At 45.7% G+C, this 26277-nt stretch overlaps 1 protein-coding gene and 2 pseudogenes across 1 annotated transcript; 2 read left to right on the top strand and 1 right to left on the bottom strand.

Annotated features, from left to right (window-relative positions):
- Positions 1–904: 904 nt before the first annotated feature.
- On the bottom strand, positions 905–5109 carry LOC116273340 (annotated as a pseudogene).
- A 4848-nt stretch (positions 5110–9957) lies between these two features.
- Positions 9958–19538, top strand: LOC110742293 (annotated as a pseudogene).
- A 77-nt stretch (positions 19539–19615) lies between these two features.
- LOC116268485 (HLA class II histocompatibility antigen, DP beta 1 chain-like) lies at positions 19616–24082 on the top strand. Its single transcript, XM_031662346.1, has 5 exons — positions 19616–19684; positions 22252–22552; positions 23089–23199; positions 23525–23547; positions 23846–24082. Exons 1-4 carry the CDS (start codon positions 19616–19618, stop codon positions 23542–23544), a joined length of 501 nt encoding a protein of 166 aa, XP_031518206.1. The 3' UTR covers positions 23545–23547; positions 23846–24082.
- Positions 24083–26277: the final 2195 nt, after the last annotated feature.

Raw genomic sequence — 26277 nt, 5'->3', positions numbered from 1 at the left:
AGAAGGTCCAAGTTCTCTTCCAGGAAAGCCATGAGACCCTCCAAGCCAGAGGCTTCCTCCAGCGTTTCTGCTCCTTCCCCCACCTTCTGTCCCATCCAGCATTTCCCATGGCTTCCAGATAACCACTTAGAGGATTCCAGAAACTCAACTTCTACCTTCCTCCCTGCTTTCTAGCCCCTGCCTCCAAAAAGACTCTCCTTTGGTTCTAAGAATCCCTGAAATATAGGATGTTCTGCCTGGTTCTAGATGATCCATTTGGTTCTGGAAGATCCATGTTTGGTTCTAGGGCATCTAAAGAGGCCTCATCTCCCCGACCCCAAAGACTAACTTTTGGTTGATGATCTTTAGAGACTCCTCCATAGCTTTCCTGACCTTCTTCTTCTTGGTGACACAACACAATTCCCTGTCCTCACCATCAGCCCATTCCAAAACCCAGAAGAAAATTCACTGGGAGCATGGGGAATGTGCCAGAAGGGCCAGGAGCCCCAGCTAATTCAGGGAGTCCTGCTCGGCCATGGGGGCGCTGGAGTGGGGAGAGAATGCAAAAGATGTGGTGACAGGGGGACGTCAAGATCGTAGCAAGATTTTTCAATATCCTCTTCCACAGAATAAGTGTAGACTCCTCTAGATCTTTCCTGAGCTTTGCACCCCCATGGGGAAAATTGAGGGAGAGAGACAGATTACTCCCCTCCCAAACCAGAGTCTGCCTTCCTTTCTGGGTGCTGGGAAGCACAACCATCCTCTCTTTTATCAGTCAGTCAGCTAACAAGGAATTACTGGGCATGGCAGCCCAGTTGGGTACCAGTGGCTCCTCTGCATTCCCTCCCCAACTGACACACAGGACACCCCCTTACCCTCTCTCCAGGGTCTCCAATTGGGCATGGGTTACCCTGGATGTCAAGGGAACCAATCAATCCCTGAGAAACAAGGGATTGATGAGTATGAGGTCATGTGTGGGTGTTCAGACAGAAGAGAGGTCTGTGGGTCTGTGACTGAGGGGTGGTCTGTATGAAAGAGGGAATCGGGGAAGCGTTGATTGGAAGGATGCTCCAGAGTTCTGAGAAGAGGCCTGGGCATATGTGATGAAGGCTCAGATAACATGTAGAAAGTGTCTTTGACAATACAGTGGCCACCAGGTCACTGCTAGACTCACCACAGGGCCTTCTGGGCCAGGATGCACCTCCATGAGCCTACCTTGTGGAGTCAAAGGTCAGAGGTGACAGGGCCAGCACACTCAACCCCACTTGCTTCTCTTTCTTCCACCACCTCACCTCTGTGACCAGCATGACTTACAGCTTCCAGCACCACAGGCTCTCCATTCTCTCCCTTTAGTTCCCGGGGTTCATAGGCAGCCTGAGGGAGACACACATGTAACACCCTGTGGGACCCGTAAGGAGCAAGGACACCAGTCCTGCCCTCAGCCTTACTCCAACCTTTATTCTTAGGTACTCTCGAGACCACTTCAGCCCTACCCGCAAGCCCCACTGCTCTCCCCTAAAACCCTCTGTTCACACAACTCCCAGGCCTGCCAAGAAGACCTCAGGGTTCCCTGACCCCACTCCCTAGCACCTTAAGCCAACACACCCTCTCCATCTCCCTGAGAGCCTCTTTCAGGAAGGTCTCCAGACCCTTTCAGGGATTTCAAACCCCTACCCTTCCCAAACCCGCTTCTAGAGGACTCCATCCCGTTCTGACTCCAGGAATCCCTAGAACCTTAAGAAACTATGTACCCTTAACCCAACCCATCAAATAAGAATTTCTCTAAGATTGTGGCTACATTTTTATTTGGGGGAGAAGAAGGACATGAACCCATAGGAGGATCTGATCAAAGCTGTGAGTCTTTCTCCAGGAAAGAAAAAGTATATGCCATTATGCACAGAATTTTATTTGCAATTTCAAAGGGATCACAAGTTTAAAAACTGCCCAGAGGTTAAGCATCCACACTCTGACTAAATTTGGAGGGCAGTCCCCACTGAAATCCCGAACTCAGGCCTCAGCACTGGACTTTGGAAAAACATGGTTCTTGGGCTTATTTTTATAAACTTAGAAGCAGCCCCCTGTAGTATCTCCCGCAGTTCGTCCCCCAGCAAAGATGCTTTGCCTTCCTCTGGCCCTCATGTACACTCCAAGCCCACCAGTTCCTTCCTTTGCACACCTACACTCAGATACCTCTTCCAAAATCTAAGGCCAGAGCCAAGATAAGCCCAGGCAGAATGGGAGATATTCACCAACACCCCAACTCCCTCAAACAAAGATCTTCAGAATGCCCCTCTCCACCTTCATCCTGACAAAACAGCAATGATCCATTTCAAAACTCTCCCAAATTCCTTATCAACCACAAATACCCAGACAGTAACATAAGGGAAAGGCAGCAAAGGATCAGGGGAGACAAGAGAGGGGAGGTGTGGGATGAGGCAGCAGGGTAGAGGAGGCAGCCAAAACTGCAAGGCAGGCGGAAGATGGATTGGAGTAGACAGGAAGCAGTCTCACTGACAGGGAACACTGGAAGATATAAGAACAACTAAAAGACACAGAACAAAATGACAAACACTTAGAAGCAAAAATGATGACAGAGCCAAGGAAAATTAAACATGGCCAAGATGGTCACAAAACAAACTGGACAAACAGGAAGTGGCTGTGCAGACAGGAAGCAGCCAAGAAAAGAGGATCCAGGAAGTGAACCTTCAACAACAACATGGTTACCGTGACCCAGAGTGAAAACAAAGGCACAAAACAGGTAAAACAGGACTTATGCAAAGAGAATTACACATGCAAGGATTGGTGGGTAGATAAATGGGAGGTACCGAGTATATGAAGCAGATGAATGAATAATTAGATGGGTGGAATTGAATATGTGGGTGAATGAATGGTGGGACGGGAAGTGAGTGGGTGAGTAGATGGCTGGGTGGGTGCACTGAAGGAGAGAGCAGTTTAGTTATTGGAAGGATATTGGATACATGGGTGGCTGATGGATACATGCATTCTCGCATGCATGAGTAGATGGGGTGGGTGAATGCACAGATGAGTGAACAGACGGAAGACGAGATGCAGAGGATAGGTGGATGAAAGCATAGATAGATAGATGGGTTTAATGAAGGAGAGAGTGGTTAAGCAGGGGAAGGATGGGCAGGTGGATATAAGCCTTCATGCATGAGTAGGTGGGTGTGTGATGTATAGATGAGTGAATGGATGGGGGAGTAGGTGGTGGATGTGTGCATAGTTGGGCTGGTGAGTGAGTGAATGAATGGGTGGGTGAGGAGAGAGATGGATTGAAGGGATAGATGGATAAGGGAACTAAGGAAGACAGAAGGACCGAATACGTGGCAGTGGACTGTCCGGCCACATAAGTGTGCATCTAATTCTCCTGCAGAGAACATTAGCCCTAAAGAGAGGAAATGGAAATAAAAATTCATCAGAAAAAGGCTTAGGGAATAGGAAGATAGAGTGCTGGTGCAAGAAGGCAAGTGGGCACAAGATAGGGGACCAGAAATCACTCCTGTCTATGATTGCTGTGGTTACCTCAAAGACTTCTTCTTCCAGGATATAGGCACCAAAGTTTATCTTTTCACAGGTGTCCAACACTCCTTGAGCACTTTGTGGGAGAGGCCAGGAGACTCACTTCTTGGAGTTAACAATGAGAGTGACAGACTCGCCCTTCACAGCCATAGCCACATGGTGCCACCTGCTCATGGGGTGAGAGGTTCAAGTAACTGACTAAAGCAGGGGAGTCAACAGGATTGGAGAGCAGTTGATGAGAGTGGAAGACAATGATGATTAAGGCAGTAATCACAATGGCTGCCATTTATTGAGTGCTTACAGTGGACCAAGCACCATGCCATCACTTTGTCACTTGATTGTGCTGATTCTATTTCCTGTCCATTTTGCTGAGAGATGCAGAAACTGAGAGTCAAAAATGTTAAGCAGCTTGCTCAAAGTACAGGCTAGCACCACATGCAGAGAGGTATGGACACTAAAGCCCATACAATGGACTAGAAGTGACAGGTTTGGGCAGGCGGTAGGTGCAGTGTGGCAAAAAAAAAAAAGAGAGAGACAGGGTTTTGCAGTTTAGGGAGTAGAGGTTGTGGGGTACTTTCTCCCAAAAGTGTGGACCAGGCGGAGCAGAGGAGCAAATAGATGTACTTGCCAACTGCTAAGCTGAGGCTTTGGAGGACTGGCTGAGCAGGAGGTTGAGGTCATCCAGTCTGGTCCTCAGACAAGAAGCAGATTGGTCAGTCCAGCTCCAGCATGGCTGTCAGATGCCCTGGACACTGTTGAGAGTCAGGAGGGGAGCTTAGAGACCAGGGGAGGTCTGGACAACAGTAAGCAGAGAGAAATCTTTGGGAAAGCCTCCTGATACCCAAGGGAGATACATACAGAGTGAGAGACAAACGGAGTCACAACTCCTTCCTTCCTGGTGTCTGATCCCAGATCCCACCCATGGACCTCCCCGACAGGGGCACAATGCCTGGGAAAAGCTAGAGGTTGGGTGTGCTGAGCTGGGCAGGTTGAGATGCTCGGTACGTGGACAGATACCTCCTGCCCTCCAGACACAATCAGGAAGAAGGGGGTACCTCAGGCCCAGGAGCACATCCACCAGGGGTGCACCTGGGAGAGCCCATTAGGGTCAGGGGAAAGGACATGCCCTCAGAAGAGAATAAGTAGGGGCTATTTTATCACTAGGGAGCATAACTTGTACTTGTCATACAGGGCTGCTAAGAACTCCACAGCAGGATAGCTCAGCTCTGGGAATTGGGAAGGGGTGAGACTGGGAAGAGAGACTGGAGAAGTGTGTGATGATCCTAACAGTGTGCAGGAGGAGGGAAGTGTGTAGATAAGAAGAGAACTTGAAGGGTCAGCAATTCCATCAGCCATGGCAGTAGAGAGCACATGAATTGAGACGGGAAGCTGATATGGAGTCTGCAGGACAGGTGGAATTCAGATCTCTCCTAAGTCTTCTTCCTTTCACATATTTTGACACCTGCAGTGAGACATACACAGTTACTCTCATCCCTGGGGTCAGTACTGTAAGCCCAGATCCCTCTTCCCTACCCTCTTTATACCTAATCCTCCCATTTCTCTGTCGGTCACAGGCAGAGGGTAGGCGGTCATCTCTGTGCCTGCCCTGGTCCTCCACATGAACAGTAGTTAGGAGTCAGGGAGTTCCCTGAAGTCACTAAATTTCACTCCCAAACCTCAGCTGACTTTGGGGGCATCCCACATGCATCACGTCTCCAACATATCCCGATAAGGGGAAGGATACAAATCCTGAGGCCAGAGAAGAAGCTCAACTGTGGAATGATGGCAACGATGGCAAGATAATTGAACACATTGTATAAAACTGTTCTCTTAAAGGATTTTAAAACCAAGGTAAGCTGGATGCAATGGCTGACACCTATAATCTCAGTACTTTGGGAGACTGAGGTGGGCAGGTCACTGAAGGTCAGGAGTTCAAGACCAGCCTGGCCAACATGGTGAAATCCCATCTCTACTAAAAATATAAAAATTAGCCGGGCAGGGTGGCACATGCGTGTAATCCCAGCTACTCAGGAGGCTGAGGCAGGAGAATCGTCTGAACCCGGGAGGCAGGGGTTGTAGTGAGCTGAGATCAAGCCACTACACTCCAGTCTGGGCAACAGAGCGAGACTCCATCTCAAAACAAACTAAAGTAAAATAAAACCAAGGTAAATTTTCTAAAATGACTTCTGTTGAACATCTGACACTACTCAGTACTTCCTCCTTCTTGGAAAGATTTCTTTCCTTGGCTTATGTACAACATATTCACCTAATTCTCCTGCATCTTTGCTGCTTCTTCATTTTTGTCAAATACTCCTCTTTTGATGTTTTACTAATCATGTATTTTTGCATTAATTTTGATTTTTCAACGTATTTCATTAAAATACAATTTACTTTTATTACTGAGTTATTTTAGTATCCCCCTCAATTTTGCACCTAAGATAACTGTGTCCCTCACATCACCCTAGTCCCAGCCATGCTTTCAGTACTTCCTCTTAATATCTTTTAAAAATCATTATAAATTCTTATAGATATAATGATAAAAGTATACCAACAAAGAAAAATTAAAAGGGAGAGAGAATATGTCCTATGTCCTCTTGGATATTAACACACACTACAGTGTCACAGTAATCAAAGTGCTAGGACACTGGCACAAAAAGAGACAAACAGAAATGGAACAAGACAGAGCTCAGACACAGACCCATCTTTAATGGGAGCTTTCAGTATAGCAAAGGGGACACCACCAACTCATGGGGAAAGGGAGGTTGTGTGAACCACCACGTTAGTTGTGGGAACACAGGCCCTCTAAATGGGGAAAAATAAAACATGACCCCCATCAAACACAAAGGTGAATCCCAGATGAGCTAAAGAAGGAAATGTGAAATTTAAAACTATTGGAGATATTTTACAAGTATTTTTGATACCACAGAATGGGCAAGATATCTTTTTTTTAAAATCACACACAAAAATATTCATAGAACTTGATTACCAAATATTAAGGATTTCTCTTCAATAAAGGCAACCAAGGAGAAGGTTGCCAGAAATGAGATTAGGAGAAATCATTTCCAGTACCTAAAACTGTCAAGAGACTGCTAGCCAGATTATACAAGGATCTCCCGCAAATCAATAAGAAAAAACTAGAAGCCGGCCGGGCACGGTGGCTCAAGCCTGTAATCCCAGCACTTTGGGAGGCCGAGGCGGGCGGATCACAAGGTCAGGAGATGGAGACCATCCTGGCTAACACGGTGAAACCCCGTCTCTACTACAAATACAAAAAACTAGCCGGGCGAGGTGGCGGGCGCTTGTAGTCCCAGCTACTCGGGAGGCTGAGGCAGGAGAATGGCGTAAACCCGGGAGGCGGAGCTTGCAGTGAGCCGAGATCGCGCCACTGCACTCCAGCCTGGGCGACAGAGCAAGACTCTGTCTCAAAAAAAAAGAAAAAAAAAAAGAAAAAGAAAAAACTAGAAGCCCACAGTGCAAAAATGGGTAAAGAACCAGCAATTAACTGAAAAGGAACTCCAAAGTGGCAAACCAGCATACAAGATAGTCCTAAATTTAAGCAATTTAAAAATGCAAAATAAAGCAACATATTCCTTCATGTACATGACATTGGCAAAATAGAAACATGGAGAATGTCCAGTGTTGATGTGCATTCAGGAGTTCCAGAACATTTCAGGCACTGCCAAAGAAAATAGAGATGAACACAGCCATTCTGGATAGCAGATAGGCAGCACTTAGTCAAACTAAGGAGCTGCATCCTCAGTGACCCTGAGTTTGAAATACCTGTGGGATTTAACTTATTTGGTTTCTTAGGCTTTATTAGTTGGCAATAAGTAGCAAAGATCAGAGAATACCAGCAACTCTCATCATTAAAGGAAGCAGTGAATGTGTACACGAGAGTTTCTGGGTTTAGAATGATAAATGCACGAGAGTGAGAAGGCACCATGTGGCTCATCCGCTCTCACCTCCCAACTCACAGATTTCCCTGTGAGTTTGCAGCCCTGACATGTGGGGACCCAGTCTGTGCTTGACCACACTGACAGGGAGAACGTTTTTTCACCAGGATACTTAGCTTCCTCCTCAGTTTAAAGGAATCATCATCAGAAAAGAGGGTAAAATAAAAAGAGATGGCCGGGCACGGTGGCTCACGCCTGTAATCCCAGCACTTTTGGGAGGCCGAGGTGGGCGGATCACGAGGTCAGGAGATCGAGACCATCCTGACTAACACGGTGAAACCCCGTCTCTACTAAAAATACAAAAAATTAGCCGGGCATGGTGGCGGGCACCTGTAGTCCCAGCTACTTGGGAGGCTGAGGCAGGAGAATGGCGTGAACCCGGGAGACGGAGCTTGCAGTGAGGCGAGACCCCCCCCCATCCACCCCAGCCTGGGGGACAGAGGGAGCCCCCGTCCAAAAAAAAAAAAAAAAAAAAAAGAGAGTGGATCCTCTAACAGTTATTGAGTTATTGAGAACTTATGTTTTTAGTACATGAATGTTTGTACATTTTTATCCTTTTTTAAAAATGCGTTTGCAAAATCTAGGGTCTAAAAATCAACTAAATATGTGACTGATGACTTACCTTCAATAATATTTTCACTCAGGCAAGTGTCTTAAACGATCATGCTCCACATTCACCAGATTTCTACACACAATGACATTACAGAGCCTTGTAGAGACCCCACACCCCTTATATCGCTCCAGCTTCTAAAAAAAAAAAAGTATTAAAAGCCTACTATATATCATACACTTAGACACTAAATACTCAACTAAGAATAAGATCTAGCTCCTATCCTCCAGACACTTACAATGCACAGGAGTGATGAGACAACAGCAGGCATGGTTTGATAAGTGCAAATTATTGGTATGCACAAGATGCTAACAAGTAAAGCCTCAAAGAAGGCTCCTAAGAACAGAAGGCTTGAATTTTGGCAGTCAGGAAATGGGGGGAAGCCAGAGGTGATTTGAAAGGACAATAAGGAGGATCCAGAGAAAAAGGAGCAACTAAGGACAGGATAGCTCATTAGAAACAAGTGGATGACAATGCAAATGTTGTCAGTAACTCAAGTCAAAGGCACTGAGAAGAACCCATTGGATTTGACCATCTACAGAGATTCCTGATGTCCAGAATGAGAGGATCCTCAGGGACGTACTGGACACAAGTCATAAGCTTAGCTCCAAGTGTGAGGACACAGAGAGAGTGTCTCCAGGGTAGGATGCAGACTGAAGACAAGGGTTTTTTTAAAAATTATTTTCTTTATTTTATTTTATTTTATTTTATTTTATTTTATTTTATTTTATTTTTTGAGATGGAGTCTCTCTCTGGAGCCAGGCTGGAGTGCAGTGACGTGATCTTGGCTCACTGCAACCTCCGCCTCCCAGGTTCAAGCAATTCTCCTGCCTCAGCCTCCTGAGTAGCTGGGACTACAGGCACGTGCTACCACAATCAGCTAATTTTTGTATTTTTAGTAGAGACAGGGTTTCACCATGTTGGCCAGGATGGTCTCAATCTCTTGACCTCGTGATCTGCCCGCCTTGTCCTCCCAAAGTGCTGGGATTACAGGCATGCGCCATGGCGCCCGACTGACAAAATTATTTTTTATCAGTTGGTTCATGTTTTTGTGTTTAAGGTAAAGAACATGTTTAAATGCTGACAGACATCTGGTCTCAAGGGGCTGGGGGATGTGGGAACTGGATGTTTATGGGACTGGGGCCCAAGGCACAGGAAAAGAGGCAGGTTAGGATATCCGAGTCAAGACCTGGGATCTTGCTTTAACAATGACACTGGTAGGCCGGGCGCCGTGGCTCAAGCCTGTAATCCCAGCACTTTGGGAGGCCGAGGCGGCGTGGATCGAGGTCAGGAGATCGACCATCTGGCTAAAATATGGTGAAACCCTGCCTTCACTAAAATATAAAAACTAGTCGGCGTGGTGGCGTGATGCCTGTAGTCCCAGCCACCGGAGGCTGAGGCAGGAGAATGGCCTGAACCTGGGAGGCGGTTTGCAGTGAGCCGGATCGCCGCCACTGCACTCCAGCCTGGGTGACACAGCCGAGACCCGGCCCCAAAAACAATGACACTGGAGACTAAAGGTGGATTCTGTGGTGCCCCTGAGCCCCACCCCATCTGTGTTATCCTGTGCCATCAGCTGTGCAGCTTCTGTGAGGAATGAGGTTAATAACTGGAGAAGTTAATTTGTGGAGCATGAAACAGATGTGCAGAACAATGACAGCACCTTAATTTCCCCAATGTTGTGCCCAAAAACAGAGCAGACCTGAAGAGACTCAAACAGAAACAAACAAGTGCCGTGTCATTGATAATTCTGTGTAGACACACACCTGCCAGACACTGCTCATGGCACTCCCTAGGAAGAACAGCATGTGGGAAAGGCTGCCAAAGTTCTTTTTGTAAAAATTACATCAATGCTGTCTTCCTTGGTGGGGTCTATGGAGCTAGTAGCCATCTCTTCCTCCACATCATGGCCTCCCTCAGACTCCTCATGAAGCCTAAGATCATCAAAAAGAGGACCAAGAAGTTCATACGGCACCACTCAGACCGATATGTCAAAATTAAGCATAACTGGTGGAAACCGAGAGGTCTTGACAACAGGATTCATAGAAGGTTCAAGGGCTAGCTCTTGATGCCCAACATTGCTTATGGGAGCAACACAAAAATAAAGCACATGCTGCCCAGTGGCTTCTGGAAGTTTCTGCTCCACAATATGAAGGAGCAGAAAGTGCTGCTGTAGTGCAACAAATCTTACTGTGCTGAGATGGCTCAGAAAGTTTCCTCCAAGAACTGCAAACCCATCATGGAAAGAGCCGCCCAGCTGGCCAGCAGAGTCACCAACCGCAATGCCGGGCTGCTCAGCAAAGAAAATGAGAAGAAAGCTCACGTCCAGGTTTTGCGTTTAAATAAAACTGTAAAAACTTCCAAAAAAATTACGTCAATGCCTCTAAACCCAAAGGACTCCACCCCTACAAGTCTATGGTTGTTGTGATTTTCATTAATTAAGATATTTTCCGGCAGTTCCAAGATGTCTGAATAGGAACAGCTCCAGCCTCCAGCTCCCAGCGTGAGCGACACAGAAGACAGGTGATTTCTGCATTTCCAACTGAGGTACCAGTTTTACTTCACCGGGGCATGTCGGACAGTGGGTGCAGAACAGTGGCTGCAGCCCACCAAGCAAGAGTTGAAGCAGGGCGAGGCATTGCCTTACCCAGGAAGAGCAAGGGGGAAGGGAATTCCCTTTCCTAGCCAAGGGAAACCGTGACACACAACATCTGGAAAATCGGGTCACTCCCACCCTAATACTGCACTTTACCAAGGGTCTTAGCAAACGGCACACCAGGATATTATATCCTGCGCCTGACTCGGTGGGTACCACACCCACAAAGCCTCCCTCACTGCTAACACAGCAGTCTGAGATCTAACTGCAAGGGGCAGTGAGGCTGGGGGAGGGGCGCCTGCCATTGCTGAGGCTTGAGTAGGTAAACAAAGTGGCAGGAAGCTCGAACTGGGTGCAGCCCATCGCAGCTCAAGAAGGCCTGCCTGCCTCTGTAGACTCCACCTCCGGGGACAGGGCATAGCCAAACAAAAAGCAACAGAAACCTCTGCAGATTTAAATGTCTCTATCTGACAGCTTTGAAGAGAGTAGTGTTTCTCCCAGTACAGGTTTGAGATTTGAGAACGTACAGACTGCCTGCTCAAGTGGGTCCCTGACCCCTGAGTAGCCTAACTGGGAGACACCTCCCACTAGGGGCAGACTGACACCTCACACCTCACATGGCTGGGTACCCCTCTGAGACGAAGCTTCCAGAGGAACAATCAGGCAGCAACAATTGCTGTTCAGCAATATTCACTTTTCTGCAGCCCCCCTGCTGATACCCAGGCAAACAGGGTATGGAGTAGACCTCAAGCAAACTCCAACAGACCTGTAGCTGAGGGTCCTGACTGTTAGAAGGAAAAATAACAAATAGAAAGGACATCCACACCAAAACCCCATCTGTACCTCATCATCATCATCAAAGACCAAAGGTAGATAAAACCACAAAGATGGGGAAAAAGTTGTGCAGAAAAGCTAAAAATTCTATAATTCAGAGAGCCTCTCCCCCTCCAAAGGAATGCAGCTTCTCTCCAGCAACAGAACGAAGCTGGAGGGAGAATCACTTTGGTGAGTTGAAAGAAGAAGGCTTCAGACAATCAAATTTCTCCGAGCTAAAGGAGGAATTACGAACCCAGTGCAAAGAAACTAAAAACCTTGAAAAAAGATTTGACGAATGGCTAACTAGAGTAACCAATGCAGAGAAGTACATAAACGACCTGACAGAGATGAAAACCATGCACGAGAGCTATGTAACAAAAGCACAAGCTTCAGTAACTGACTTGATCAACTGGAAGAAAGGGTATCAGCGACTGAAGATCAAATGAATGAAATGAAGCAAGAAGACAAGTTTAGAGAAAAAAGAGTAAAAAGAAATGAACAAAACCTCCAAGAAATATGGGACTATGTGAAAAGACCAAATCTATGTCTGATTGGTGTACCTGAAAGTGACGGGGAGAATGAAACCAAGTTGGAAAACACTCTACAGGATATTATCCAGGAGAACTTCCCCAACCTAGCAAGGCAGGCCAACATTCAAATTTAGAAAATACAGAGAACGCCACAAAGATACTCCTTGAGAAGAGCAACTCCAAGACACATAATTGTCAGATTCACCAAAGTTGAAATGAAGGAAAAAATGTTAAGGGCAGCCAGAGAGAAAGCTCGAGTTACCCACAAAGGGAAGCCCATCAGACTAGCAGCAGATCTCTCAGCAGAAACTCTACAAGCCAGAAGAGAGTGGGGGCCAATATTCAATATTCTTAAAGAAAAGAATTTTCAACCCAGAATTTCATATCCAGCCAAACTAAGTTTCGTAAGTGAAGGAGAAATAAAATCCTTTACAGACAAGCAAATGCTGAGAGATTTTGTCACCACCAGGCCTGCCCTACAAGAGATCCTGAATGAAGCACTAAACATAGAAAGGAACAACCGGTACCAGCCACTGCAAAAACATGCCAAAATGTAAAGACCCTCGATGCTAAGAAGGAACTGCATCAACTAACGAGCAAAATAACCAGCTAACATCATAATGACAGGATCAAGTTCACACATAACAATATTAATCTTAAATGTAAATGGGCTAAATGCTCCAATTAAAAGACACAGACTGGCAAATTGGATAAAGAGTCAAGACCCATCAGTTCGCTGTATTCAGGAGACCCATCTCACATGCAGAGGCACACATAGGCTCAAAATAAAGGGATGGAGGGAGATCTGCCAAGCAAATGGAAAACAAAAAAAGTCAGGGGTTGCAATCCTAGTCTTTGATAAAACAGACTTTAAACCAACAAAGATCAAAAGAGACAAAAAAGGCCATTATATAACGGTAAAGGGATCAATTCAACAAGAAGAGCTAACTATCCTAAATAGATTTGCACCCAATTCAGGAGCACCCAGATTCATTAAGTAAGTCCTAGAGACTTCATAAGGAAATCCTAGACCACAATAATAATGGGAGACTTTAACATCCCACTCGTCAACATTTAGACAGATCAACGAGACAGAAGTTAAATAAGACAACCAGGAATTGAACCCAACCCGCACCAAGCGACCTAATAGACATCTACAGAACCTCCCACCCCAAATCTAACAGAATATACATTCTCAGCACCACATCACACTTATTCCAAAAATTGACCAATGAAGCTGGAAGTAAAGCACCTCAGCAAAATGTAAAGAACAGAAATTATAACAAACTGTCTCTAGACCACAGTGCAAATTAAACTAGAACCTAGGATTAAGAAACTCAATCAAAACTGCTCAACTACATGGAAACTGAACAACCTGCTCCCTGAATGACTACTGGGTACATAACGAAATCAAGGCAGAAATAAAGATGTTTCGAAACCAATGAGAACAAAGATACAACCCACCAGAACCTCTGGGACATTTAGCTATGTGTAGAGGGAAATTTATAGCACTAAATGCCCACAAGAGAAAGCAGGAAAGATCTAAAATTGACACCCTAACATCACAATTAAAAGAACTAGAGAAGGAAAGCAAACACACGAGCAGAAGGCAAGAAATAACTAAGATCAGAGAAGAACTGAAGGAGACAGAGACAAAAACCCTTCAAAATCAATGAATCCAGGAGCTATTTTTTTGAAAAAGATCAACAAAATTGATAGACCACTAGCAAGACTAATAAAGAAGAAAAGAGAGAAGAATCAAATAGATGCAATAAAAATGATAAAGGATATCACCACCGACCCCACAGAAATACAAAATACCATTAGAGAATACTATAAAACACCTCTAATGCTAGTCAAACTAGAAAACCTAGGAAGAAATTGATACATTCTGGATACATACACCTCCCAAGACTAAACCGGGAAGAAGTTGAATCAAATAGACCAATAGCAGGCTCTGAAATTGAGGCAATAATTAATGGCCTACCAACCAAAAAAAAAAAGTCCAGGACCAGACGGATTCATACAGCCAAATCTACCAGAAGTACAAGAATGAGTTAATACCATCTTTCCAGAAATTATTCCAATCAATAGAAAAAGAGGAACCCTCCCCTAACTCCACATTTGATGAGGCCAACATCATCCTGATACCAAATTCTGGCAGAGACACAATGAAAAAGAGAATTTTAGACTAATAGCCCCGACGTAACATCGATGCAAAAAATCCCCACAAAATACTGGCAAACCAAATCCAGCAGCACATCAAAAGCTTATCCACCATGATCAAGTGGGGTCATCCCTGATGCAAGGTTGTTCAATATATGCAAATCAATAAACGTAATCCAGCATATAAACAGAACCAAAGACAAAACCACATGATTATCCTTCAATAGATGCAGAAAAGGCCTGACAAAATTCAACAGCCTTCATGCTAAAAACTCTCGATAAACTCGGTATTGATGGAACATATCTCAAAAAATAATAAGAGCTTATTTATGATGTCCCACAGCCAATATCATACGGAATGGGCAAAACTGGAAGTATTCCCTGAAAACTGGAAAAGTATAAGACAGGAATGCTCCTCTCTCACTCACTCCTATTCAACATAGTGTTGGAAGTTTGGTCAGGGCAATCAGGCAAGAGAAAGAAATAAAGAGTATTCAACTAGAAAGAGAAAGTCGTAAATTGTCCCTGTAGAGATGACATGACTGTATATTTAGAAAACCCCCACCATTTCCAGCCCAAAATCTCCTTGCTGGATAAGCAACTTCAGCAAAGTCTCAGATACAAAATCAAAGTGCAAAAATCACTAGCATTCTTATACACCAATAACAGACAAACAGAGAGCCAATTCATGAATGAACTCCATTACAATTGCTTCAAAGAGAATAAAAATACCTAGGGAATCCAACTTTACAAGGAATGTGAAGGACCTCTTCAAGGAGAACTACAAACCACTGCTCAAAGAAATAAAAGAGGACACAAAATGTGGAAGAACATTCCATGCTCATGGATAAGAAGAATCAATATCATGAAAAATGGCCATAATGCCCAAGGTAATTTATAGATTCAATGTGCCATCCCCATTAAGCCACTCTCAATGACTTTCACAGAATTGGAAAAAATGATTTTAAAGTTCATATGGAACCAAAAAAGCATTCGCATTTTCAAGACAATCCTAAGCCAAAAGAACAAAACTGAGGCATCACGCTACCTGACATCAGGTTATACTACAAGGCTACAGTAATCCAAAAATAGCATGGTACTGGTACCAAAACAGAGATATAGACCACAGTGGAACAGAACAGAGCCCCTCGGAAATAATACCACACATCTACAACCATCTGATCTTTGACAAACCTGACAAAAGTAAAGAAATGGGAAAGGATTCCTATTTAATAAATGGTGCTGGGAAAACTGGCTAGCCATAAGTAGAAAACTGAAACTGGATCCTTCCTTACACCTTTATACAAAAATTAATTCAAGATGGATTAGAGGACTTAAAATGTTGGGGACCTAAAACCAAGGAAACCCTAGGAAGAAAACTCCAGGCAATACCATTCAGGACATAGGCATGGGCAAGACTTCTATGTCTAAAACACCAAAAGAAAATGGCAACAAGGCCGGGCACGGGTGGCTCACGCCTGTAATCCCAGCACTTTGGGGAGGCCGAGATGGGCAGATCACAAGGTCAGGAGATCGAGACCATCCTGGCTAACACGGTGAAACCCCGCTCTACTAAAAGTACAAAAACTAGCCGGGCGCAGGTGGCGGGCGCCTGTAGTCCCAGCTACTCGAGGCTGAGGCAGGAGAATGTATGTAAACCCAGAGGCGGAGCTTGCAGTGAGCCGAAGCCCGCGCCCACTGCACTCCAGCCTGGGCGACAGAGCAAAGACTCCGGCCTCAAAAAAAGAAATGGGCAACAAAGCCAAAATTGACAAATGGGATCTAATTGTTAAAGAGCTTCTGCACAGCAAAAGAAACTACCATCAGAGTGAGGAGGCAACCTACAGAATGGGGAGAAAATGTTTGCAATTTTACTCATCTGACAAAGGGCTAATATCCAGAGACGACAAATTTTACAAGAAAAAAAAACAACCCCAACCAAAAAGTGGGCAAAGGATATGGAACAGACACTTCTCAAAAGAAGACATTTACGCAGCCACAGACACATGAAAAAATGCTCATCATCACTTCTGCCATCAGAGAAATGCAAATCAAACTACAATGAGATACCATCTCACACCAGTTAGAATGGCAATCATTAAAAGCCAGGAAACAACAAGTGTTGAGAGGATGTGGAGAAATAGGAACACTTTTACACTGTTGGTGGACTGTAAACTAGTTCAATCTCATTGTGAAACAGTGTGGCGATTCCTCGTGATCTAGGAACTAGAAGTACCCATTTGACCCCAGCCATCCCATTACTAGGTAGATACCCAAAGGATTATAAATCATGCTGCTATAAAAACACATGCACACGATGTTTATTGAGGCACTATTCACAACAGCAAAGATTTGAACCAACCCAAATGTCCATCAACATGACAGACTGATCAGGAAAATGTGGCACATATACACCATGGAATACTATGCAGCCATAAAAGGGGATGAGCTCCACGTCCTAGGACATGGATGCAGCTGGAAACCATCATTCTCAGCAAACCATTGCAAGAACAGAAAACCAAACACCACATGTTCTTACCTCATAGGTGGTGAAGGAAGACAGAGAGACCCTCTCATATTGTTTTTATATTGTTTTATACTCAGTACCTGTTTTAAGAAAAAAACAAGGAAGTAAAACCAGTTAGAAGTCGTTAGGCCCCAAACCACGCTCAGCCCTCGCCTGGCCTAAACCCAGCAAGTTAAAAATCAACTAATAACTTCTAGAAACCAATGTTATTCATAGATTCCTAGACATTTGTATAGAAGAACATTGTGAAACTCCCTTCCCTGTTCTGTTTCTCTCATCAGTGAAACCCTGTCACATATCCCCTAGATTGCTTTAATCAATCACCACCCTCTCATGTGAAATATTTAGTAAGTTGTGAGTCCTTAAAAAGGACAGAAATTTCGTGCACTTGGGAGCCTGGATTTTAATGCAGTAGCTTGCTGATGCTCCTAGCGATGAATTAAAGCCCTTCCTCTCTACAACTCGGTGTCTGAGAGGCTTTGTCTATGGGCTGGTCCTAAGCAGTGGGAACTGAACAATGAGGAACACCTGATGCAAGAAGGGGAACATCACACACCGGTGCCTGTTGCAGGTGGGGATGGGGGAGGGATAGGTCAGGAGATATACCTAATGTAAATGACGAGTTAATGGGTGCAGCACACCAACATACTACGTACATACATTAATGCACAAACTCCAATCAAGCAGTAACGCGGTACCCTAGGAACATAAAGTATCATAAAAAGAAAAAAAGGATATTTCCACATCTTTTCACACACCCAAGTTTTTCACAGTCATGTTTTGAAAATTCAACTTTTAGGCTACAAAGTCTTTCTTATAAAAAACCTGAAGAAAGTTTTAAGAAATATATTATAAATTATTTCCTACATTTCCTAAATGCAAAACAACAGAAGCAGGCTGGAGGAATTTCAAGAAACTGGGAAAGAAGAGAGAGTGCCTAGCTATGGAAAGTAAAAAGAAAGAAGGAAGAGCTTCCCGGAGGAGGTGGCATTTTGAGCCAGGGCTGACAACAGGATAGAAATATCAGGCAGGGAGCGAGCCTGATCAGCAGTCTGCCTCCATTTCCCCACCTTCTCCCCTGCTGTTTCTCCCAGCGACTCCCACATGAACTCTCTTCCCTCCTCCTCCAGCAGCCAGCATAAGGGGACTGCATTCTCTCAGTTTCGCCCTCCCTAGTGCTCATTCAGTCCCCCTGGAGTAGTGAGTCTCATCTTTTCAGTAAATCCTCTCACTGCGGGTGAGAAAACAGGGCCTGGGGAGGCTCTACACCTGCCTAGACCACAGAACTCGCACAATGAAAACTCCTATTTTAAAATCCAGCCCTAAGTGGGAAGATTTAAAGAATCCTTACTATTGAGAGAGGGGAGAAAGAGAGATCAGGTGAGTGCGCCTCTCTCTTTCATGGCCTCCCCTCCCCAGAGAATTACGTGTACCAGGGACCTGATGGAATGCTACGTGTTTAACGGGACACAGCTTACCTGGAGAGATACATCTACAACTTGGGAGGAGTTCATGCGCTCTCGACAGCCATGCCGGGAGTTGATGCGGGCACAGAGCTGGCTGCCTATTGCAGAGTACTGGAACAGCCAAGGAAGGACAAATCCGGAGGAGAAGCGCAGGCGGCACGGTTGCAGACACACCACCAGTCGGCAGAGCCAGTCATCCCGGAAGCCAGGTGAGGGCTGCAGGCCAGGGCTTCGGCAGTCGGGAGGGCCCGTGCCTCAGAGAGCAGGGGCAGCCGAGCCGGCCCAAGGACCTACTGCCAGGCGTGAAGGGGACTCCTGGGCTGGGATTCATGCATGGACCCCATCTGGAGTTTGTCAGAGAGGGAGCACGGGGACCTCAACTAGGCATGGAGTGAGGAGGATAGGGAGGAAGGAAAACCCCGATTCCCCTGACCAGGCCTGGCAGGCCACCGCATGTGTGGGGGTGAGGAGAAAGGAGGCCACAGGATAGCGTGCAGGGGTGTGGTGTGGAGATGAGATGGAGATGGCATGAAAGCAGGGCTAAAAGAGAAAAAAAACCTGCAGGGAGAAGGATTTTAGGTGCTTGGAGGGGCAGAGGGCAGGATGGATGGTCTGATGGTGGTAGAGAAGGGTCTGAAGTGGGGGGAGGGGTTTGGCATCTGGAGACCAATGAGGGGGAATGGGGAAGAGTGGACTGGAACTGGATAGTTGTGGACAACAGGAGAAAAAGGAAGGAGAATGAAACAGTGGAGGCTCACAGAAGAAAGCCCTGGAGGGGGGACCAGCAGCACAGTGGAGGGAACAGAAGATGGTGGAACTGTTGAAAGGGACACTTGGGAGAGCAGGTTGGCTGCAGCAGTGGGAGCTGGAATGGGAGGTGGATGAGGCTGAGGTGGTGCATCCTTCTCAGGGCTGAGATGGATTTTACTTGTCTTGGTTCCCCATGGCTGGCACAGGGCAGTGTCTGCCTATTCATTATTTTCCAGGAAGTCTGGGTGTAAAGAGATGGAGAGAGGTGAGATGTGTGCTGTAAGAGGACTCCTCAAGGATGGGACAGAAGAGTTTTGAGCTTTGGCTTCCTCCTGTGAACTTGTAGGGTGGGAGCCTGGTGCACAACCTGAGTGCACCTTGAGGGAGCAGCATCGGGGATTGGGGGTGAGCCTTGCACTAAACAAGGACATTTGTCCTAGAGAGAGAGGAAAGAAGGAAGAGGGAGGAGGAGGAGGTTGGGGAGATCACACCTTTGATCCCCCTGTTCCTGGAAAGTGGAAGAAAGATCATCAGATAAGCGTGAGAAGGTGGATGCATGGAGTAAAAATGAGGAGAGTGACATGGGTTTAGGAAAGTTGCTGAGGTAACTGATTGAGAGAGGTGCCCAAAGAAAACTAATGCAATTGGCAAAATCAAAGACTTCGTAGAGGTACAAATCAGCGACATGGCAGCATTTTCTTTCACAACAAGCAGCTGCCAGATTGCAGAGAGCCCTGATGCCAGCCTAAGGAGTGTGAGTTTCTCCTCTAGGCCCACAGTTCCCCAACCTCACTGCTCAGAGGACTCTCCTGGAGACCTTCTGTGATGCACAGATCCCCAGACTCACTGCCCTGAGACTCAGATTTCCTGGGTGGGGAGGTCTGGGGATCTGTTTGTAATCAGCTGCCTAGAGGTTCCCATGTAGCCATATAAGTATTGTCAGAATACTGAAGATATTTGAAAGATGAAAAAGAGAAGGTTGGAGCCGTGTCTTCAGAACACTACTAAGGGTGTTAGGTAGAGGAGGGACCAGAGGCAGGCAGATGAGGTAGAAACTGCTATTATTGTCTGGGAAATTGCAATGAAGGCATGAATTAGAACAGGGAAAACACAGAGGCAGGGGAGAGGTGGGAAGGGAGAAGAAAGGAGTTGTGACAATTCCAATGTGGATGCCCACCCAAATCTAGAAGTAATTGAGCAAATGTTTTCTGGGCATTAGAGAAGGCAACTAGAACAAACAGGAATCCTTGCCTTGGTGAAATGTATTTGAACTGGGTCAGAAATGAGGCCATTGAGTATCAGGCCTTAGCTCCAGCGACCCCTGTAGGTCTCTGATGTGCCTCAGGCTGACCAGCTTCTGACAAAGAGTGTGCATAAGGTGCACCTTATGGGACCTTAAAACAGACACTCAAGTATTCCCCCTGATTTCATGGTTCCCAGGAGCTCTATGGGGAAGAAATTGTACATAATTCACAACTGAGATTTAGACATGGGTTGAATAGTCTAGTGGACATTGAGTTTACAGAGGTGATGAAGTAGTGAGACCCAGGTGCCCCTGAAATAAACTCTCATTGAGGGAAGAGGCTGGCAATGTGAATCAGTCTGTGAACAAGGCAAAAATACAATAGGGAGTGAGGGTTGTGGGTCAGTTCAAGACGGTGCTTTCACCTGGCCCAGCCCCATGTCAGGGTATTTGTGTTCTCCAGAAAGTAGAAAGGAAAGAGCTGAGTGATTAGAGACCTAGAAGACTAATCTGAGAATTCCTCTGAAAGAGTTATTCTCTAGGGGCAGTTGGCCCTTTTCTGTGTTTGTTTTTTGCTTTTACATTTGTGCTTGTTTTTGAGACAGGGTCTCACTCTGTCTCCCAGGCTGGAGTGCTGTGGTATCATCATGGCTCACTGCAGCCTTAACTTCCTGGGCTCAGGGGATCCTCTGCCTCAGCCTCTCATGTAGCTAGAACTACAGATACACATACCACTATGTCTGGCTAATTTTTTTTAAGACATGGGATCTTGCTCTGTTGCCCAAGCTGGTTTCGAACCCCTGGGCTCAAGTGATCCTCACATCTCAGCCTCCCAAGTGCTAAGATTACAGGCATGAGCCACCCTGCCTGGACTTTTCTGCCTTCTGAAGAGGAAAAGGGTACCGGTGGCAGAGATCCAAAGGTTGCAGGTGGCAGTGTGGAAATTGACCTGCAAGCAATAGAACGAGCTGGGGCACAAATGCAGAGATGCAGAGGGAGGCAACACCTAGTTATCTGTGAGACCTTCACATCAAGACACAGCACAGAGGAGGAACTTGGAAAAGGATGGGATTTCTACTACTCAAGCATGTAGGGGCTAAGGATATTCTGTAAATGTGAAGATTTTGAATATTTGTAGGTGAGGTCAAAAAATACGTAGGCTATTTGCAGAATAAGACATGTCAAGCTATCTTTGTTTTCTTTGTATTTTCATGAAATAAAGTTACTAGATTAATAGGCCACCATAATGCCATTGTCTGTATATCTTAATTTCAAGATATTATTTGGGTAAATTTTACATCATTTGTAGCAAGATAGAACTTTGAAAAGATAGGAATTTTCGCATTTGATTAAATATTCTTTGCCCTAATTGTTTTTAGTTAAAAATTGTCCCGAATGTGCTACAGAGTGCTACTTCTGCCTCCCAGACATTCCTCTCTGTACTTATTATTTACTATTTTATTCAAGATCATACATGCTCTACTTGAAGGTCTATTTCTGTCTTTTCAGTGCCACCCTTACCCACTAGCCTAATCACATTATTCCTATTTTCAACATCTAGGAATCAATTACACAATTACATAGTGAATATGCCTAAGAAATAATAATGTGACAAGATGCAGTGGCTCACACCTGTAATCCCAGCACTTTGGGAGGCCAACGTGGGTGGATCAGTTAAGGTCAGGAGTTCGAGACCAGCCTGACCAACATGGTGAAACCCCATGTCTACTAAAAACACAAAAAATTAGCTGGGCGTGGTGGCAGGTGCCTGTAAACCCAGCTATTCAGGAAGCTGAGGCAGGAGAACCTGGGGGGTGGAGGTTGTAGTGGGCCATTATCAGACCACTTCACTCCAGCTTGGGCTACAGAGTGAGACAAGAAAGAAAGAGAGAAAGAAAGAAAGAGAGAGAGGGGGAGGGAGGGAGGGGGGGAAAGAAAAGAAAGGAAGGAAAGAGAGCGAGAGGAAGGAAGGAAGGAAAGAAGGGAGGGGAGAAAAAGGGAGGGTGGGAGGGGGGGAAGGAAGGAAGGAAGGAAGGGAGGGAGGGAGGGAAGGACAATCTCAAATGCTATTTCATTAGTTTTTTTCCCCATCCCTAGTCCAGCCTAGGGTGAATGTTTCCCCCTCCAAGAAGGGTCCCTTACAGCACCACAACCTGCTTGTCTGCCACGTGATAGATTTCTACCCAGGCAGCATCCAAGTCCGATGGTTCCTGAATGGACAGGAGGAAACAGCTGGGGTCGTGTCCACCAACCTGATCCGTAATGGAGACTGGACCTTCCAGATCCTGATGATGCTGGAAATGACCCCCCAGCAGGGAGACGTCTACACCTGCCAAGTGGAGCACCCCAGCCTGGACAGTCCTGTCACCGTGGAGTGGAGTGAGTTAGTCTCTGATGACCCTCTAGAGCCCACCTCTGAAGAGCAGGGACTCTCTGGCTCTGGGGTTCACTCATCTTGTCTTCTGCATCTACACCCTGTGGCCATGTCCAACGCCATCTTTCTTCTGTACGGGCTCCTGAGCATAGTTTTAAGCTGGGGAAATGGAGATTTCCTGACCCTGGCCTAGGGGGTCCTGAGGATTCATAGTTCTCCTCCTTGTCAGAGAATCTAGGGACACAGACACCCTCCTGAACTGACCTCACACATGGAAACTGTTCTCCTCCTTCAGCATTGTAGCCTCTTCTCAGTCATTTTTGAGAGGCAACTTCCAGAATCAGCATTTGCCACCTTGTTGAGGTCACACCCTCTGTTCCAGACATGAGGGCGGCTCTTTCTGAATTTCCTCTCAGGCAAGGTTCTTCCCCCTCACTGTCCTTCTCCCAGTATTCTGCATCAGGCTCCAGAATTTCAGACAGGACGTGAATAGGGGCGCAGCTAGTGAAGGTGACACTAAACCTGGGTCTGTCCTTCCCAGAGGCACAGTCTGATTCTGCCCGGAGTAAGACGCTGACGGGAGCTGGGGGCTTCGTGCTGGGGCTCATCATCTGTGGAGTGGGCATCTTCATGCACAGGAGGAGCAAGAAAGGTGAGAAGGCCTGCAGGGTGAGCGGTACTTACCTTCCCTGGCATATTCACACTTACTCCATGATGAGGGGTTCAGACAGAAAAGAAATGACAGAAAGATGCAGAGGCCACTGAAATCAGATAGAGAACAAACATGATCTATATGGAGAGAGGTATCCCAGGCTGGGATCTTAATGCAGCCAGATGCATGAGGTCCCAGGTACTCAGGCTCCTGCGGGGCGTCCATTGAGTGATGGCCGATGGAAGTTGGTGGGATGGAAATGTTTCTCGAGTTATCTGAAGTGGTTTCAATGACTGAATACATAACCTTTTCTCTTCCATTTCAGTTCAACGAGGACCTGTATAACAGGTAATATTCCTGCTTTGATTTCCTCATGGGGTGGGTTACAGGAGGATATGAGTCCTTTCTGTGCAATGTGGCACTGAGGCTCCTCTAGGAAGAGAATCTCAGGCCTGAACCCCTCTTTCAACCTCAGCTCTCAGGTGAGTGGGGAAAGAGCATTGCATGGCTCCATTGCTGAAGGAAGCAGAGATCAACTCTGTTCTTTATCAGCCTGAGACTCAGCCTCTCACCATGATTTTTCTCTCCTGGGACTTAAAGAAAGGAGGCCCGCAACCTGGGATAACTTTGTCTTTTACCCCCACAGCATTCCTGACCTCATCAAAAGGACTAATGTGCCTTGGAACAAGCATTTTTTTGTGTTTCTTTAGTCCCAGAGGCTGGTTCCAGGACAGACCCCCAGCTTCCCAAAGGATGCAGCTGCCCAGAAGTTGCTCTGAAGCCAGTTTCTGTCATTCAGCTCTTTGATTTGATGCACAGTTTCTTGAACTGGGCCTCCAACCATGTTCCCTTCTTCTCAGTGCCATAAATAATCAAAATCCAACATGAGTGTTTATTTTCTTTTAAAAATATGCACCAAAAATGCACCTCTCATCACTTTTGTTTAAGGGTTTTAGTAAACAGTAGGAGTTAAAGCAGTTCATTTTGGTTTACACGTAGGAAAGAAGAAAACCGTGAAAATGGGGATATGTTAACTATTGTATAGTGTGTCCTGTTAGACATGGCACTCTTCTGAATTTACTGGATTTAAGTGAGCTGCCCCCAAATCGAGTTTAGTGCCTTCATCCATTTAGATCTCAGACCCCTATTCTTAGCTATTCCATGGTGAACAGACTGCAAATCTGCCTGTTAGGACCCATATTCACACAGCTCTGATCCAACATAGAACTTACTGAGAGCACGTTTTATCATTAGCATTAAGAAATTAAATAAACATCAGAATTTAAAATTATAAATATAATCTAATACCCTTTAAACATTTTTTTCACATGCCATCACAAATACTCCTTAACCAAATCTAGCTTGGCCTTTCGAATGCATCAAGTAGACGTGATTTATCCTCTAAGTCTGCATTCATCCACCAGCCTCGGCCTCCTGCCTTCATTTTCACACAGACAGAAACGCCTCCCCATTGGGAAAAGAGCAAAGCAATATGTGTAGCACTCTTCTTCAAACACTGGTGGTTTTCTCTTGTTTTGCAATCCAACATCGTTCTGTGTTTTTTGCCTCATATTGACACCTTTCAGTCAAGGTAGAAGACATGTTTGGTGTAAGCTTTCCTTTTCGTGTAGAGGATGGATTCTTCACTCCTGATACATATAATGAGTGCTCAGCAGCTCTCTGACACATCCAGTTGATGCCTTCCCTCTCCATGGCTACTTACAAACTTCTTCTGGGCCTTGTGTGTCCCTGGGCGCCTGTCCCTGGACGATTCCCACAAGCTACTGTGCTTCTCTCTCCCATCTCCCCTTGCAAATAATGCCCTGCATCTGGGGACCAGCTTCCTCCAATTCCAAGAGAAGTGGGGCTGAAGGTACAGATTGGATGTCACTGGCACAGATATAAGTAAATATAGCTGGAGTCTGCAGAGAGGATCACGAGGTGAGGGAGTCAGGAAAGAGAAGCCACCCACAAGGAAAACCAATCATGTCTCGTAGAGTCTTCTTAACCTAGGGAACAGGACACAATCATTTTTTCTTTTTAAAACATCCATATCACTAATCAGCCTCATTTTCTCAAAAACTATACAGGAAAATGCTGCTGCCTTGTTTTTGTGTAGTAATTTCAGCTGCCACATAATAAGCTAAAGAAGACAGTATATAGTAAACGAGGACCCTTTATCTGTCTTATTTTCCCTTTTAGCTTCACAGCCAACTTGGGAGAAACCTATGCAGCAGAAAATTAATATGATTTTAATCCAGGGATTCAACGATGGAAAGAGGTCATGAGAATTGCAGAAAGTCTTCAAATCGAGATCACTGTGAAATCCTCAGACCCAGAGCACATAAATCCTACCCTCAGAGGCACAGAGCAGTCAACATTACAAACCATATCCCATCAGAGTCATTCTCTTCCATGCTTGTTGCCTGTCCCTGTGTTACAGGTTAGGGCAGTACCCAGAGTGGAGTGAACAATCTCTGGACTAACACCCGGCAGGATCAGAAGCTGAGGGATCTGCACCCACATTACAGGAACAGGATATGTGCTCCTAGGGAATTGAGGGTATAAGGAGATGAGGAAATGCCCTGCAGTCATGGAAAGATAGTGTAACACGTGTCTCACTCTGACATATGCTGGTATTTATGAAACTCTGGGATTTCTAAGGAAGGATGCAGTGCAGAGAGAGGTCCCAGAGGAGACAAGAGCTGAGACACCATCCAAACTGGGGACCACCTTGTCACTACACTTCACATTTTCAATATTTATAGAGAGTTTTCTAAATTTCAGGCCCTTTGCTGAGTGCTATGTGCAGAAAGATCAAAGGCAGCCAGGAGGCAGAGGAGTCTTGAGGTACATCAGTCATTGGGGTTGAAAAGCAGAGATTCAAAGGAAAGCTGGGACTGGAGTTTTAAAGGAGAGCTGAAGCTGGTGACTCCCCTGTGTCAGCCTCTGACTCAGAAAGATTGACACCTGCAGTAGAACAAACCCAACGGGCTTAGGACTCCCAGCTGAGTGTTGTACCTCCCATCCCTTTCCACCTGGTCCCTTCATTTTCTACCCCTCAGAGTCCCCTAAGGA

The sequence above is a fragment of the Papio anubis genome, unplaced genomic scaffold, assembly GCF_008728515.1.
Source record: "Papio anubis isolate 15944 unplaced genomic scaffold, Panubis1.0 scaffold568, whole genome shotgun sequence".
Lineage (NCBI taxonomy): Eukaryota > Metazoa > Chordata > Mammalia > Primates > Cercopithecidae > Papio > Papio anubis.
This window is presented reverse-complemented; position numbering and strand designations above follow the sequence as displayed.

Bases quoted from the DNA above. Each gene is read 5' to 3' on its own strand.
- LOC116268485 (XM_031662346.1), top strand. From the start codon at position 19,616: ATGGCAGCATTTTCTTTCACAACAAGCAGCTGCCAGATTGCAGAGAGC. The intron at 19,685-22,251 runs GTGAGTTTCTCC...CTATTTCATTAG, and splicing joins CTGATGCCAGCCTAAGGAGT to TTTTTTTCCCCATCCCTAGT. The intron at 22,553-23,088 runs GTGAGTTAGTCT...TGTCCTTCCCAG, and splicing joins TCCTGTCACCGTGGAGTGGA to AGGCACAGTCTGATTCTGCC.